Source organism: Ctenocephalides felis, unplaced genomic scaffold (assembly GCF_003426905.1).
Source record: "Ctenocephalides felis isolate EL2017-DRISC unplaced genomic scaffold, ASM342690v1 CF-g0.4_SCAFFOLD_01157, whole genome shotgun sequence".
Lineage (NCBI taxonomy): Eukaryota > Metazoa > Arthropoda > Insecta > Siphonaptera > Pulicidae > Ctenocephalides > Ctenocephalides felis.
The window spans coordinates 1-16,579 of NW_020537311.1; the positions used below are offsets into that span (position 1 = coordinate 1).

General features: G+C 30.9%; 1 protein-coding gene across 1 annotated transcript; it reads left to right on the top strand.

Annotated features, from left to right (window-relative positions):
- Positions 1–2,622: 2,622 nt before the first annotated feature.
- LOC113365623 (ankyrin repeat and sterile alpha motif domain-containing protein 1B-like) lies at positions 2,623–16,299 on the top strand. The gene is made up of 10 exons (XM_026607134.1): positions 2,623–2,772; positions 3,106–3,109; positions 3,218–3,472; positions 3,535–3,635; positions 3,735–3,977; positions 4,051–4,197; positions 5,004–5,327; positions 9,822–9,992; positions 10,433–10,570; positions 16,080–16,299. Exons 1-10 carry the CDS (start codon positions 2,623–2,625, stop codon positions 16,248–16,250), a joined length of 1,704 nt encoding a protein of 567 aa, XP_026462919.1. The 3' UTR covers positions 16,251–16,299.
- The last annotated feature ends 280 nt before the right edge of the window (positions 16,300–16,579 follow it).

Consider the following 16,579-nt stretch of genomic DNA (forward strand, 5'->3'; position numbering starts at 1 on the left):
TGGTATAATTATAAAAATTAATAAATCAATCAATATGTCTCGATAGCCTTATTTTGATTCATAAGAGAATTAAAAATGAAATTTATTTCTTATTTTTATTTTAAACGCGGCCAAAAATTGGTATATTATAACAAATATATAAGTACGTACGTATATATAATATTAAGTAAGTGAATATGTTCTCTGTATTTTTAAATGATAATATATTTTTCAAATTAGTTTGGTTTATAAGATTTTATTGTGGAAAATCATTAATATTATCGACGTTTCAGTAAAAGATTCTGCGAATATGAGTCTCTTTACGAATGCTTTTATTTTAAATTATTATATATCTTCATTGCATGCTATATCGGCGGTTTGCTCTTTGTACGGAATATGAAAAACGTCATGTGTAGAAAATTATTCTTTCCTATGTAGCAAAACATGTCAGAATTTTTTATAGCATGAGAATGAGAAAATTACTTATAAGTAATTACATAAATATGCTCGCTTCTTTCTAACATGGACTTGTAACTGAAGTTTTTACTATAATTTAAAGTATAAAATATTTTCAAGACAATGATTGCAAATCTGAGCACATAGGATTTTTATTAAACATTCGCCAGGCATCGTTGAATAATGACTTACGGTGCCGGATTTTTGCATTTATAGTACGGTTACTGGTATTTAGTTTATGAAAAGTCAAAGGAAACCAAAATAATAAAAGAACAAATTTACACTAAAATGAAAATGGTCAAATTTTTATTTTCATTCAAATGCAATTAAAATGCTATTGGTACTACACAAGAAATTACTAGATTATCTAGAATATATAGAAAAGTGTTCTATCCGTGAATGTGCAAAATTTTATCCATTTTATTGATTGTATTTATGGATGTCCATCAAATTTCAATTAAATTTAATTGAATATTCCTAGTTCCTAACGTTTTTGGTTTATTCATTATTTTGAATTTAACTTTTATATCGATTTGTACAAGCCTCAATAACATAACATTACTTATGATCTTATGATCTTAAGAAGCAGACTTCGTTTTAAACTTATCAATTTGCTTCATGTACTTTTAAAATAATAATACTTGAAACTAATTTTGAATGTAGTAAATGGTACAAGATTCAAATGCAAACGGTTCAAACGATTTAACTGGTTTTGAAGCCAAATTGTAGTCATATTTTATTAACCAAATATTAATATGAAAAAAGGTTATTATATTTTATACATGAACAATAAACTTCCTACAGTTTCTTTTTTTAATAAATTACCATATCAATTTTATTAGTTATAGCTCTCCCACTATCTCAGATTGTGTAAATTCGCACAGTGGCTCTCGTCAATATGTGAAGCACGATTTCGATGCACAACCGATGAATTATTCGCACCAACAAAAAATTTACATAGGATATAATATGCTAATGAGACGCACATGAATGTATTAAAGTACGTTTATCTATTTTCAAGTAAATGTAACCAAAGTTAGAGAAATACCTTGCGGTTTCTTTTATTGTCATCTTGCGTCTTGAAATTATTGCTGCGTGCGGTTGAACAATAGAAATATACAGTTATCTTAAGCGGTTTCAAGTATTGTTAATAAATTACGTAATAAGTAAAAAGTTGCTGTCAAATATTAATCTGTTAAAACTTTGATTAAATCAAATATTTTTTGTGTTTGTCAAAAGTATTTATTGTCAATGAAATCGGCTAAAAGAATTACAAGATTGGCACTCGCAATTTCAGCGTATAGAGTAGGTCAGTTCCATTGTCATGTTTAATTCTTAATAAAATTTTCTAATAATCTAACCTAGAAACCGAACAAATGTCAAAAAACGATCTTAGATAACAGGGTGTTTCTGACCCAGCTCCATAACATACGAGTGACGTTGCAGTTCATGTGTAAAACTGGAGGGTAACATAATCGGTTCCTTAGTTCTGCATAAGCTATGCTTTGGAATTATATTACTTTGTTAAACAAGTTTTTCAAAACAAGCCAAATCTACCTTAATTAAAGGGCCTATTTTCGGAAAAAATAGAAATGTTATGGAAACGCTATGTCACGGACCTATCTTTGGTTCTTTGGATTTTGCATGAATTGGTAGTAAAGAGCTATCAAAAAGCTATGTATTTAGTGTGCGATCAGGCGTTTTACTTATAAAGTCGAACCTACATAGCATTTTGACACCTCATTACTATCAATATGAAGATAGGCTCGCCTATTTAGAATTGCCCTTAAAGCTATATGTGTTATATAAATTAAGATAACATTTAAATAAAGCCTATTGAATAATTTGTGTACTTTTTCAAATTATACGCAACAATTTATTACTATCGTATATTTTTAAAACCTCTCATAAACATGAGCATATCATATAATTCTTTAGTGAGAGTGGCCAGGTGTTGCTATAATTTGCGCCTGGATTATACTAAACCAGCAACTGTATAATCTAATAAGCATATTTGCAATATGTATATACTCTTGTTTTCGACTGATTTCGTTTTAGTATTGCTACTAAAATATATGAAGTTAGTAAAGTTATTCAGTCATAATTCAAACTCAAAACAAATTTTACTAATAACATCTAGTAATATATATATTTTTTTGACTTACAGGTCTGTTTAAGGGTTCGACGATGGCGCTGGACAGTCGTTGCCCAGTACCAGCTGAACGACCAAAAACTTTAAGAAAACTTAAACATGTTTACGAAAATACACATGTGACGCAAAATCAACCGTCAGCTGATGACTCATCTGAACATTCCGGTGGAGAAAAAGATGGAAAGGTAATATTATAGAATTTCAGTTCTAACGTCGTAATGCAAATGCTCTAGTTGTTCCTATTAATCATTACCTCGGAATATCGAAAACCAAGAAATAGAACCGATGTTTTATTCCATTTTCCATGCACATTTCTGACCATACATAAAATATAATAATTACAATTTCACCACTTCATACTTCATTGCAGTATGTAATGGTCGCATATATATTTCATTAAGTTACAACATCAACTTCAGCTTTGTTTAGTTCAATGTTTCGATTCAGTTTTATTTTTTTATGCATATCGGTAAACGCGCATAAACTTTTTAATAATTAATGCTTAATTAAATATTAAGCATTGTTATTCTATGTTACTATTCAATGCAAATCTTATACATGCCTGTTCACGATCGTAAAATGCTTTGTTAAATATGCATTGAAATATTTTTCGAATCTCTTTTCTATCAGGTGACCAATCTTCAAAGCGCTCTCATACGCCGACGAATAGCAATGACCAGCAACGAGGAGACCGTACAGTATCTGTGTTGAGTCCATTTGATGAACAAGAAGAATGGAATAAAATCTCAGAAATTATGGCCTCTTTTGGCACTGGTTTAGTACGAGAGTCTGTATTTGTTACAGAATTAGAAAAAGAATTCCAAAGCAGGCTGGGTATCGGTTCACAACCGACCACTCCGTTGCCTTCACCTCTTATCTCTTCAGGTACTTTCTCATGATTTAATTTTCAATTACCAGTATTACTAACCAGTGTTTAATTTTTATAGGAAACTCGCCTGCTCCATTAGGTATGTGGCTTAGAGGATTAGGAATGGAAAAATATGAAAGTAATTTTATAGATTCTGGATTTGATAATGTTGAATTCATGGTAAGTGATGCTTAATTCTAACATATTTAACGATGAAGTTTATACAAAAATATTATTATTCGATGAAGTTTATACAAAAATATTATTATTCTGTTGTAGAATGGACTTTTATCAGAAGCAGACCTTTTTGAAATGGGTGTCGTGGATCCTGAAGAAATCGCAGTGCTTATGAAAGCTGTGAGCGAATTGCCAAAGCCTACACCTCCAATCAAAATAACATCTAATAGTAGTAGTGAAAATAACAACGGTACATCTATGGCTGTGCAGAATTGGTTAGAGTCAATAAAACTAGGAGAGTACGCTGAGACGTTTAGGAAACATATGTACACGGATATGGAACGAGTGAGTATATTTTCTTGAATTCATGTTTCGCATAAAATTAAAATTGCTGATTGGTTTATTTTGTTGTTTACAGATAGGGCGCGTGTGGGAAGTAGAACTTTCGGCTGTGCTAGATATCGCAAAAACTGGTCACCGAAAGCGGATATTACATTCGCTGTCTGGAACACAATCTCCTCCTGGACCCAATATGGATGAAATCGCTCAAGAGCTTTCACAAATGGTAATTATGGATAATGATCTTTGCATACTTTACTACAAAACGTGACTTTACTTATTAAGGGGTACAACTAGTGTGAAATTTTCAAAAATTGAATTTTCAATTCTTCCATATTTCGATAGGTTATACCTTTAAAAATAACATACCAAAATTTTAAATCGATATCTTAAATAGTTTTTGAGTTACAGCCATTTAAAGAGTATATATATAGTATATAGTATAACGATCACTTAATCTTTAAACGCGTTTTTCTCGAAACAGCATTTTCCGAATTTGCTGCAGCGATTACTCAAAAACAAATGATTCGATCACTATCAAATTTTTTTTACATGTTCTATATATAGTTCTCCGTAAAATGAAGTATCGATTTTTTGATCGGATCAAAAATCGAATTTTGGCAGTCTAAAAACTACCAAAATTTTGGGTAAAATTCGACTTTTTTTTAAAAAACGCCGTCATTTTGTCAATTTTTGATTTTTTTCTTTATCATAGTTCATTTTACAGACAATATTATCTAGTTTAACGAGATTTTTTTTTTAATTTCATTCATGTAGAAGGCCGGAATCACTGCAGCAGTGAAGGGCTTTTTTTGTCGCGCCGTTGGAGATCGACGATAACTTAAAAATATTAAATTTTTTTCTTCAAAAATGTTACTATGTATTTTTAATACATGTATAAATATATTCCTAAAATTTTGAAATGATTGATAATGTAGTTTTTTTAATATAAATTCCCAAAAATCACCTTTATTTTAGGCGGTTACACTAGTTGTGTCCCTTAATCGATCAAAATGATTTTTGTGTCTGCAGAAAAACAATGGACATCATCACCAACCGACGAGCACCGTTTCTTCTTCGAGCACTGCTCCAAATCTTCGAACGATTAAGGAGGATGCCACCAGGCCTGCGACTTCTTCGGAGTTGGTTACGACGAACGTGACTGTGCCAGCGAGTACACTTTCACGGCACAGTCATCGCAAATCGCGTCCTGCTCCTCAGCCGCCGGTGCCGGCAGAAGAACTGGAGATTCGTGCTCCATCAGAACTTTTGTTGGGAGTGCCAAGCGCTTTGCGGACACAGTGGAGACATACCCCGTACACTTTGCTTAACGGATCAGTGGCTTATTCTGCATTTGTGAGTAAAGAAGTTTTATTTTTATCATGTTATATTAAGTGTATGGTAGTAAAATAATATCGCCAATTTGTCATATGGTAAGCAAGATACATCCGTGCTGATAATTTTCATATCTACATTTGTTGTTTGGATTATAGTAGGACAACTCCAATATATAAGTTGCAATGTTTAGTGGGTCGAATATAACCGTGAATGTACCCTAAATGGTGCGTAAATAATGCTCTAATACAGTGGTTTCCAACCTTTTTTGCATCGCGCCCCTCTGCTCTAATAAAAAAATGTTGCACCCCAAATTTTTTCAACGTTTTAATTTTATAAATACTCAACTGATATTATCTGACGACAAATTAATATGCAATATTATGTTAAAATATGCAGAAAAACTAATTATTTTTTAATGAATATTTCGTGCATGCATCTTTTCGCATATAATTATTGAGCAAGAGATTACAACTTGTACGTTCGGTAAATTGTGGTTATTCAGATACATATTGGTGTTTTTTTGTTTTTTTTTTTAATGGCCCGACTAAACTAACTAAAATCTAACGAGTAATGTTTATTAATTATTATTTATTACATATGGTAAGAACATCACAACACATAACACGTATTAAATAAACAACTATCGAACTATGTTCAGACAAAAAAATCAGTTAATTCCCAATAATGGAAATAAGTTTTTCATCATTTTTTTTAAATGTGTTATTTGTCTCCACCCATGGGGTAAAAAGGGGAAGCCAGGGTGCAAACAAATCGAATGTCTTATTAAATTCCCTTATGGTAGTTATAGTAATGGGCTGAAAATCGAAAATGAAATTTTTTGCATTTCTCCACGTTTGAAGGTTTCTGAACATTTTCGCATACCTCAGAAAAAATTGATGTGTATGTGTGTGTCTGTTTTGTGTCCGCATTTTTCGTTCACGTTTTCGGGCGCACGGATCAACCGATTTGAATGGCTCGAAAAACATTCGATTCTTATTGATAGGGAGATGTGCTGATTAGTTTTTAGCAAAGCCAGGTCCAGTCATTTAGAAGATACAGGGCCAAATGTACAAAAAATGACAGTTTTTGGGAGAAATAAGCATCCGATTTGAATGATTCAAAAAACTTTCTGGTAGTGTTGACGAAATAGTTGCTTTTGGAAAAAAAAATTAATTTTTTTTTTTTAATTTTTTTTTTTGAATATCGAAAATAGTTGAGATTTCAAATTTAATTTTGGTTAAAGTTCTAAAGCTCACTTATAAACTTTAAGTGAATAATTTTAACTTTGTAATTCAGTTTATATAATTCTTATAAATATTAGAAAACGTTACAGTATTTTTAATAATCTACTTGAAAACATTTAATATTCCTCGAACATTTTGTTGTGGTACGGGAAGTTCCAACAATTTGCCTTGAGGCACGATTCCATATACCACTCGTTTCTAATTTTACTTCATGTCTACGAACCCGAAATAAAAATTTTATGGGCACAATTTTTACAAAGAACACACCATAGTGGCACTTTGTCTGAAATATTCAAAAGCAGAGTTGAAATAACTATTAATTTATTTTCTTTAATTTTATATCTCTTGTAAAATTACTATTGTAACGCAATTTATTTTTAATTGTAAAGGGTTAGTTGGTCCTTTTCGCCCAAACCATGTGTAAGCTTTTATAGAGGGCGTTATATACAGAAAAAACTGTTGAATCTAAATTAAAATTAATAATACGTCTTATAAAAATAATCATGAGCTAAATATCAGAGCTCAAACCCCGCTCAAACCTTGCAAACCATATTTAAATCTATTCTTAAGCTAACGGTAATCAGTTTTGTGACTGAGATTTCCAGCATAATTAATTTTAATTGATTTTACTAGTATAACAATAATTAATCAACTAGTCTGGTGTGTAGACAATTCGATAGTGACAGAATTTAATTCGCTATGACCATCGATAAATATGTGTCAGTTCTCACAATAAGATTGACTTCAGTCGTAAATCTGATGTACTATGAAGTTTTGTGATTCGGACATATATGGGTCTACTCTATAACGTTGTATATTGTTACTGCGGTAGACATTCACATCGGTAATGGTTCATGGCTTATTGATAATAGCTAGCTATAGTTAATCCGTTTGCCATTAATCCTGATGGATTCACGCTTATTGGTTTTAATCTACGCGCGCTGCAATGCGTCAAGTGAATTTACGGCCTTCAGTGGAATGATCTCCGAATACTATTGCATCTGGGGTATTAGCTCACATAGTAACAATTATAGTTGCTAACCAATTTTTTTTATAAACCACAAATTCTATTCATGTTTTTTCAAAGATTTTAGCTTGATTCGTGTTGATTTGATTAGTGTGACTTATAGAGCATAACATGATTATTGCATGTGCGAGCTTTTAATATTATATCTGGATATGGAATTATGTTGTAACGATTAATGTATGTAATTTTAAATGCATCTATTAATTCCGGGTTACTCTAAATGCAGTTGATGTGTAATAATATGTATTGTTTCAATATTCAGTATATATATATATATAAATTCAATATTACAGTTTTGTAACACAATAATAATCGTTTAACAGATTCTAATAATCTAACGAAAAGTAGAATTTTCTCTATTTGAATTCAATAACTATATATACAGCAGTGTCGCTTGTACCGAAAGGGTTAAATTGCTTCACTCGTAGCGATTAAACTGATGTATATTTTTATTGTAAGAGAGACTCTTAGAATCAACTAAACATTAGCATGATTATTGCTTTCTTGTTTTCTTTATTTTTTAAGAATTTTGAACAGCTATCTATATTTCATAATCGAATAAAAGTAACAGGTTAAGTGGGTAGAAAGGTCTAACACCGATATCTCAACAAGTTAGGAATTGTTTTACCAACAATATTTGGAAGTAAAGGGAATAAGATGTATATCCATTCATCACCATTCTTACAAAATCAGTATCGGGAGATAAACGGCCACCTTTGAAAATCCATAACAAAAGTATTTTCTTTTGTTGTTAGTTTTTTTTGGTTGTGAGCGCTTTTGTTTAGATTGCAATATCCGAATATAATTATTTGCGAAATTAATTGTTTGATAAGATGTATTGTTAATTTTAAGTTATATTCAACAGTTTTTTTGTATAATAACCTCTGTAAAAGCTTGCACGTAGGTGGGGTAAAATGGACCAACTAAACCTTTATCCTGGCAAAGTTGTAAATAATGAAAAAAAGTAAATAAAAAAATATTAAAATTAAGTTAAAACTAGCAATTCTACAAGGCATAAATTAAATTAATAGTTATTCTAACTCGGCTGCTGAGTATTTTTGGACCAGATACCAGATCAAGGTCATATACATTGTTATCTCTGTAAAAATGTACCGATAAAATTTATATTTTGCTTTGATTGAATAATGTGGCTATTATTTCGTAAAACCCATTTAAAATTGAAAATAAGATAGTGGACCTATTTGCCTCGTGGTCGTCCTATTTCACCCTGCCGATGGGGTAAATAGGACCAGGTGACAAATTTTTGAAAAACAGCAAAAAAACACAATTTTTCAATGATTATCTACAATTGGCTGGGAGTTTTACTGAACATAGTCAGATAGTTGTTTGTTTGATAGGTGTTATTTGTTATGATATAATTGGTTTGGTGTTCACGATATAATTGTTTAATTTGGACCTTTTTGCCCCGCATTCTCTATATAGTATCTTTCTAATTTTTGTGATCATCTTGGTTTATTTTGGTAAAAGATAGATTTAAAGAAATATAAATACCAAATAACATTTATACTTTATTAGTCAAGCTATTCATATATATGTATGTATGTATGTATATGTATGTTTTTTTTTTTTTTTTTTTTTTTTTTTTTTTTTATATAGAGAAGGAAAAATCTTTCAAAGACACGCGTGTGTTTAAAAGATGATGGACGGTAGTGTGGGATTTCCACCCACTAAAAAACCTCCTCTCCTCATTTCCCCGCATATGATCACGAGGAAGACTGGGTCGGTACCGCGTTAGCATTTCTTCAACCCAGTCCGTGTTGCGTCACGTGACGTTAGCTCCTGTGTATATGTATGTATGTATGTATGTATGTATGTATGTATGTTGTATGTATGCATGTATGTATGTATGTATGTATGTATGTATGCATGTATGTATGTATGTATGTATGTATGTATGTATGTATGTATGTTTCATAATAATATATTCAGAAAATTGAATTTGTATTCGAAACTTTTAACTGGCACTATTTGAAGTTAATGCTATTTATATAAAATTATAAAATGTTATTTATTAATTAAGCCATTTTCAGCCCCGTAGTATTTAGTAAGAATATTTACATTTTCCAAATTTATTAAAAAGACCTAAAGATAAAGTAATATTTTCGAAGAAAATGAGTGTTTATGAGGCACATTTTATAATGTATCATAGTACTTTTTATGACTTTTATATACTACTAACGAGTATACTAATGTATCTATAAATCATTTCAATTATTTCAGTATATGGGGTCGACGCTTGTGAAAGAGTTACGCGGCACGGAATCGACGCGTAAATCTATGCAGAAGCTAAAAGCATCAGCGGCCGCGCCCGACACGCGGCTTCACAACTCGCCGCCCGTTAGGCTTGCCATTTCGCACCGAGGGGTGCAATTCATTAACCCACAAACCGATGTAAGAATCATTATTATTATTATAACTATTACTGTTACTATTCGATTTCCTACATTTATTTATGCAGTAATATAGTTGCTTTGAAAAAAGTGGCAAATTAGCACTAATTGTCAAATCATGTTTTAACACAATTTTTTGTCTTTGTCTTTAAAACTACTCGATTTTGATATTATATGTAAAGAATTTTATAATGACTTATGTACTTTATTATAAATTTTCAGATTTATTTTATTATTGATGCTTTTAGAAATAAAGCTTTCATATTTGGCATTTAATGTTGATACAAATATATAAGAGCAACTTAAGAATATTTTTTTCCACATATCTCTAATAATAAGTTCTAAATTTTCAGAATTAATAAATATCGGTAAAAAGAGCAAAATTTTATAATAACTTAACAATTTCGATACTAATTTACATTTTCTGTCTATTTTTTACAGGCCATAATTTGCGAACATGCTATCAGAAACATCCACTGCGCTTGTCAAGACGCTGACGATTTGTCACACTTCGCTTACATTACTAAAGACTCGGACAATCGTACGCACTATTGTCATGTTTTTCATGTGGATAGCATGGTAAGTTTTAAAAAATACTTTAAATAAATTCGTGTAAAAAACTAGACAAAAGTATCGAGTTCAAAGATAACGCTTTGTAGATTTTCATTTGATACTTACGTAATTTCGTGTAATACATGTATCTTTTTTATTATTTTAAAAATAATATTCGGACACATTGTCTTTTGGTGCTTTAAAACAATAACAGCAATTTCTTAATTTTATAAATAGAGAAAATACGGACAAAATGCCATGTGTGAACAAAATGACACAGTAGCTTTATTTAAATATTGGTTAATTTTAGTAACATTTTCGCGACTGTGTAACACGAAGAAAGCCATAATTACAATCCTGTCAGATGTTGAGCGTCAGAGTCTTATCGCAGTAATCAGTTCAAACGTAAATCTTGCTTTCAAAAATTTATTTGGATTTTTTGGTCGTATATATTGATATTTGTAATAATTTTTATTAAAATCAAAGAACTTATGCTAGTACTAGTGATTTCATCAATTTTATTGCTGTTATCAGATGTTTGATGTAATTTTGATTATTTATTCATTTTTGTTCACTTTTGGACAAAATGACGTAGTTATACAATAGACAAAATGACATAGTACTATTTTGCAAGAATAAATGGTAGTTCATTCGAGGCTGAGTAACGACAAGAAAAAAACAAGGAAAATTGAAACTTGTCAAAGGCTTTTAACTTTAATCACACTAAATCTAATTACTTCTAAAATCAGACCAAATGATCCACTGGTAAAAAGAAGAGACTTGCATTTGTTGCAAAATCTTATTTTTCCGTGTTGAGCCCGGCGAAAGTTGATTTCGATGTACAAAGTGATTTGCTTCCTTTGGGGCCATGCATTATTAGTCCAAGAGCCCGTGGGCGGATGACAGTATGTATTTTACGACACCTGAGATTTTGTGCATCGATTCCTCTATACCTATCCTACATGAAATGGGGACTGACTAAGCCCAAAGTGGCGGACACAGCTACTGCGCAGCTGGTAAAGGTACCTTTTTTTCGCCCATATCCGAACCATTTTACGACGGTTGCCGTTTCGAAAATTTGAAAATATAATATTATTACTATCGTAAAATACCAATGGCAGACGATTATCGCGCGGTTAACATGGTGCAGACGATTTTGAAAATGCAGAAAAAAAATTTTTTTGAATGTATTTTACGATGTCTGCCATTTACATATTTTATTCCTTATAGTATCAAAACCTTATATTTATCACGGCAGACGTGTACCTGGTGGACCAACATCAGCAGAGTTAAAAAACTCAGCTACCATTTGGCCTGATAGTATGCATAAATCTCCATGTTTTATACCGATATAAGCAATTCTTTCATAATGATAATAGAAATTAATATTTGTTAGTTTATATGTGACATTTAATAATGTTGATGAGCGGAAAAAAGATTTTTTACGCTAAATTCGTAAAGATTAAAGTATACAAACGATAACAACAATTATTGTAATATTTATTCTATTTTTTTTATTTATTTTAGTCTAATTTCAAAATATTGTATAAAAATAAAGTTATACAATATTATATATATATATATATATATATATATATATACTTTCTTTATTTATTATAATCTCGGAGCCATATCTCGCTTTTGATGATTCCTTATCATCCGCTGAATCAGATTCTATAAAATAATAAATCAGATGTAAAATAAAAATTATTTGAAAATCCAACTGAAGATGTTTGATAAAGACGAGATTCTCCGATCATACTTTAATGCGCCCAACAATGTTGGTTGCTTGTTATAGATATTATTCCTAATATAGTTATAGTGGGCCCTTAAAAATTGTTGATAAAACACGAGATTGAACTTGCACCAAAATTTAGAATTTTTTCTGCTGAATTGTTCATTGACGTTGTAAACTTTATAGTTATTAATGAATAGTTTGTACCGTCCAAGAACCACGTCATTTAGGTCTTTTTGCATTATATATTTGGCAAATATCTTAGGTGGTTTCCTGTTAAATTTTCTTTTTTGCTAAACCGAGTGTAGCAAACCCTTGTTGAAGATCGATATTTTTTATTTAAATTTTGTTAATTTATTTGAATTTCTGAGACTGTCAATTATACAATGATAATCACAAATGTCCAATCGTGTGTTGTTGAAGATTTTTGTTGTACTTCACATGAAGAACCTGACACAAACATTATCAATCACGCGCGTAACATCGCTGAGCATATCGTTGCAATATTCCTATTAGAGCCTTCGATACTGCAAAATATCAGTATAATATTGGTAATATGAATTGGTAATATGACATAACTAAGAAATATAGTAATTCAAATATTTGGATGCTAAATGGGGTTGAAAATAACCAGAGATATATTAACATCACGAAGCGAACTGGTTAGTTATTTGCCAGAATTTCAATTTGTTGTCATGCTTTTACTGGTTCTGATTTCAATCCAGCCTTCTTTAACAAAAAAAAGACCTTACAATTCTCTGAAAAAAATCGATCTTCAACAAATGTTTGCTACACTTAATAAAGAACCCACATACAATATCTTTTTAATACTATTCAGCTTAATTTTTCAAGTATGGTCGGAGAATCTCGTCTTTATCAAACATCTTCAGTTGGATTTTCAAATAATTTTTATTTTACATCTGATTTATTATTTTATAGAATCTGATTCAGCGGATGATAAGGAATCATCAAAAGCGAGATATGGCTCCGAGATTATAATAAATAAAGAAAGTATATATATATATATATATATATATATATATAATATTGTATAACTTTATTTTTATACAATATTTTGAAATTAGACTAAAATAAATAAAAAAAATAGAATAAATATTACAATAATTGTTGTTATCGTTTGTATACTTTAATCTTTACGAATTTAGCGTAAAAAATCTTTTTTCCGCTCATCAACATTATTAAATGTCACATATAAACTAACAAATATTAATTTCTATTATCATTATGAAAGAATTGCTTATATCGGTATAAAACATGGAGATTTATGCATACTATCAGGCCAAATGGTAGCTGAGTTTTTTAACTCTGCTGATGTTGGTCCACCAGGTACACGTCTGCCGTGATAAATATAAGGTTTTGATACTATAAGGAATAAAATATGTAAATGGCAGACATCGTAAAATACATTCAAAAAAAATTTTTTTCTGCATTTTCAAAATCGTCTGCCACCATGTTAACCGCGCGATAATCGTCTGCCATTGGTATTTTACGATAGCAATAATATTATATTTTCAAATTTTCGAAACGGCAACCGTCGTAAAATGGTTCGGATATGGGCGAAAAAAAGGTACCTTTACCAGCTGCGCAGTAGCTGTGTCCGCCACTTTGGGCTTAGTAAGTCCCCATTTCATGTAGGAAAGGTATAGAGGAATCGATGCACAAAATCTCAGGTGTCGTAAAATACATACTGTCATCCGCCCACGGGCTCTTGGTCTATATGTGATAATGTCGCAAATAGGATCAAACAATTTATTTGTGAACTGCCTTCTTAAAAATTAACATCTCAGTATGTGTCCTTACACTACATGTCATTTTTGTCATACTGTATGGACAAAATGGAATGGTTTTTGTAATCGGTTGCATTTTTCCTTAGTGAATATGTTTTTATCGTTCCTCTTTAATTGAAACACTATGTTACTAGTAATCTAATTTGAGTCCAATCGGATTAGCCGTTTTCGAGTTATGTTGGTCACCGATTTTGAAAACATCATTTCGAGAAAAACGTTTGGAAAGCAAATTACATGGGATAAAAAAAATGTTTTTTTTTATCTTTCATGGAATCATTTGTTCCAGAGCCATATAAGAGACCCTCCACCGAATTGGAAATTTCTAATAACTCGAGCTGATGTCGCCTGCGAGCCATTCTTTCAACTCAGGTGCTCTATCGCGCTCGATGATCTGAAATTATCTCGCGCTGAGTATCTTTTTTTCGGCATATGAATGCCTATTGAGCTCAAATTGTAAATTATCTTGCCTTCATATAAATCAATAGTGATTCCAATCCTTTATTAAATATGCCGGTGGTTAATGTATGCATCGTTTTTCTCAGTTTTCAAACCGGTCGGAAAAATTTTTACATTTCACATATTCGGAAATTGATTTAAACACGGTTATAAAATTTGGAATGCAATACTAAACAGTCAATTCACGTGTAACTAAGGTTTCATCATGGGGGGCAAACATAGAACAAATGACCTTTTTATCGTATTAGTATTCCGCTCCTGCGATAGAGGGTTTTACTGTTCCCAAATTCAAAACTAACGTCGTTTTTCGGCCAACGCGTACATCAAACCTGCAGGACTATTGTACGGTGCTACTCGATAACGACCGATTACGAACGAATACTTCAGAAAAACAAAAGAATTAATAATAATTTTCAATATGGCGAAGTGTCACGTACCACACTGTCAAAAAAATGTTGAATTAAATACAGTTCGTAAAGATAAAAATTCTAGCAGGGTACTAACAAAAGCCGCATGCGTTAAGAAACTGTGCTGTAAAGCTATAGAGGATTTGAGGCACGTTTGAAACAAAAAGAAAGTGATTCCAGAATTTTATTATTTATGTAGCACAAAATTTTAATCAAGATCCATTGCAGATTTTTTGGAAGAATAAGGGTCGGAGATGTTCAATTTTCTGAATTCTTTATATTGTTTGTTGTTAATAACTGGTGCAATACTGTGAAACGATTTCTCTCAGGAAAATATATAAATGAAAATGAATTGGACCCCATGAAAAAGTAGCTCTCGAAAAGTACAAGAAAAGTCTCAAGGCCAATAAAACTCGACTGAGGCAGAAAAAACCCGTACATTTTTCTGCGAATGTTAGAAAATCTTGTCTATTTATTAATAATTGTATTTTATTTAAATTATGTAAATATCTTTTATTGATATATTTTATTATTTATATTTATTATTGCTTAAATATTAATTTTATTTCATTTTTAAAAATGTTTTTAATATATATGAAAATATATTTTTTATGAGTATGTTTTGTTATCATTTGATATATTAAAATTTCAGATTTATTGTAACAATATTATATATAAATTTATCTTAGAATTAAACCTAGGGATTTGGATTTATCTAGAATTGAACCTAGGGGTAAATTTTCATGCTACACTCGTCGCGCCTCTATAGCAGGAGCGGAAAATTAAAGTCAAAATAATCGAAAAGCGGGCCGGTTTGCTATCTATTTATACTTGTTATCTATGGGTTTCATGTAGTTTTTTAAATTTTTTCGCCCAAACACCAACTACTTTCTTCCGTCTCAACCGTGTTTTTCTTTTCAAATTTGCGTGTAACCTCGAATATATTTACCAGAATGATATGAAATTTTTGTGTATATTCTTAAATTTATGTATATTCAGAAAATAAAATTTAAAAAGATCAATTTTTAGAACATCCTACCTATATAACTCCTTAAAAGAAATTACATACCTTATAACTTGTGATGCATCTGTAAAGCCTCTATATGGTATTTGTGATTTATGTATTTCAGGACCAGGCCACGGAGATCATTCTAACTCTCGGCCAGGCCTTCGAAGTGGCTTACCAGCTCGCCCTGCGCGAGAGCAACTCGAAGAACATGCAGCCAATAACTCCGGTTCGCTCGGCGATCGCCACGTGCCACAGCCCTCGGGCGCCCATCGCAACCGAGGAACACCTCTAGTTGCGAACATTACTGATCGTAGTAAGTTTATCCGTTGATATTTATTATATAAATAAATAAATATATATAAATAGATATATTATAGTATAATAAAGAAAATCTTAATATATTAAATATATTAAAATATCAAAATATATATTATAAACAATTTTAAATGTTTAACATTTACAATTGTGTTAAGATTATTAATTAGATTGAATAGGATTGTTTGTGATGTCCAAAATAAAAGCTGCTTGATAACGTATATTATTAAGAGATTAAGAGAAAATTATAACTATATATCTACCGACAACAAACCAATTGTTCGATATTATTTATGACTGAAACGT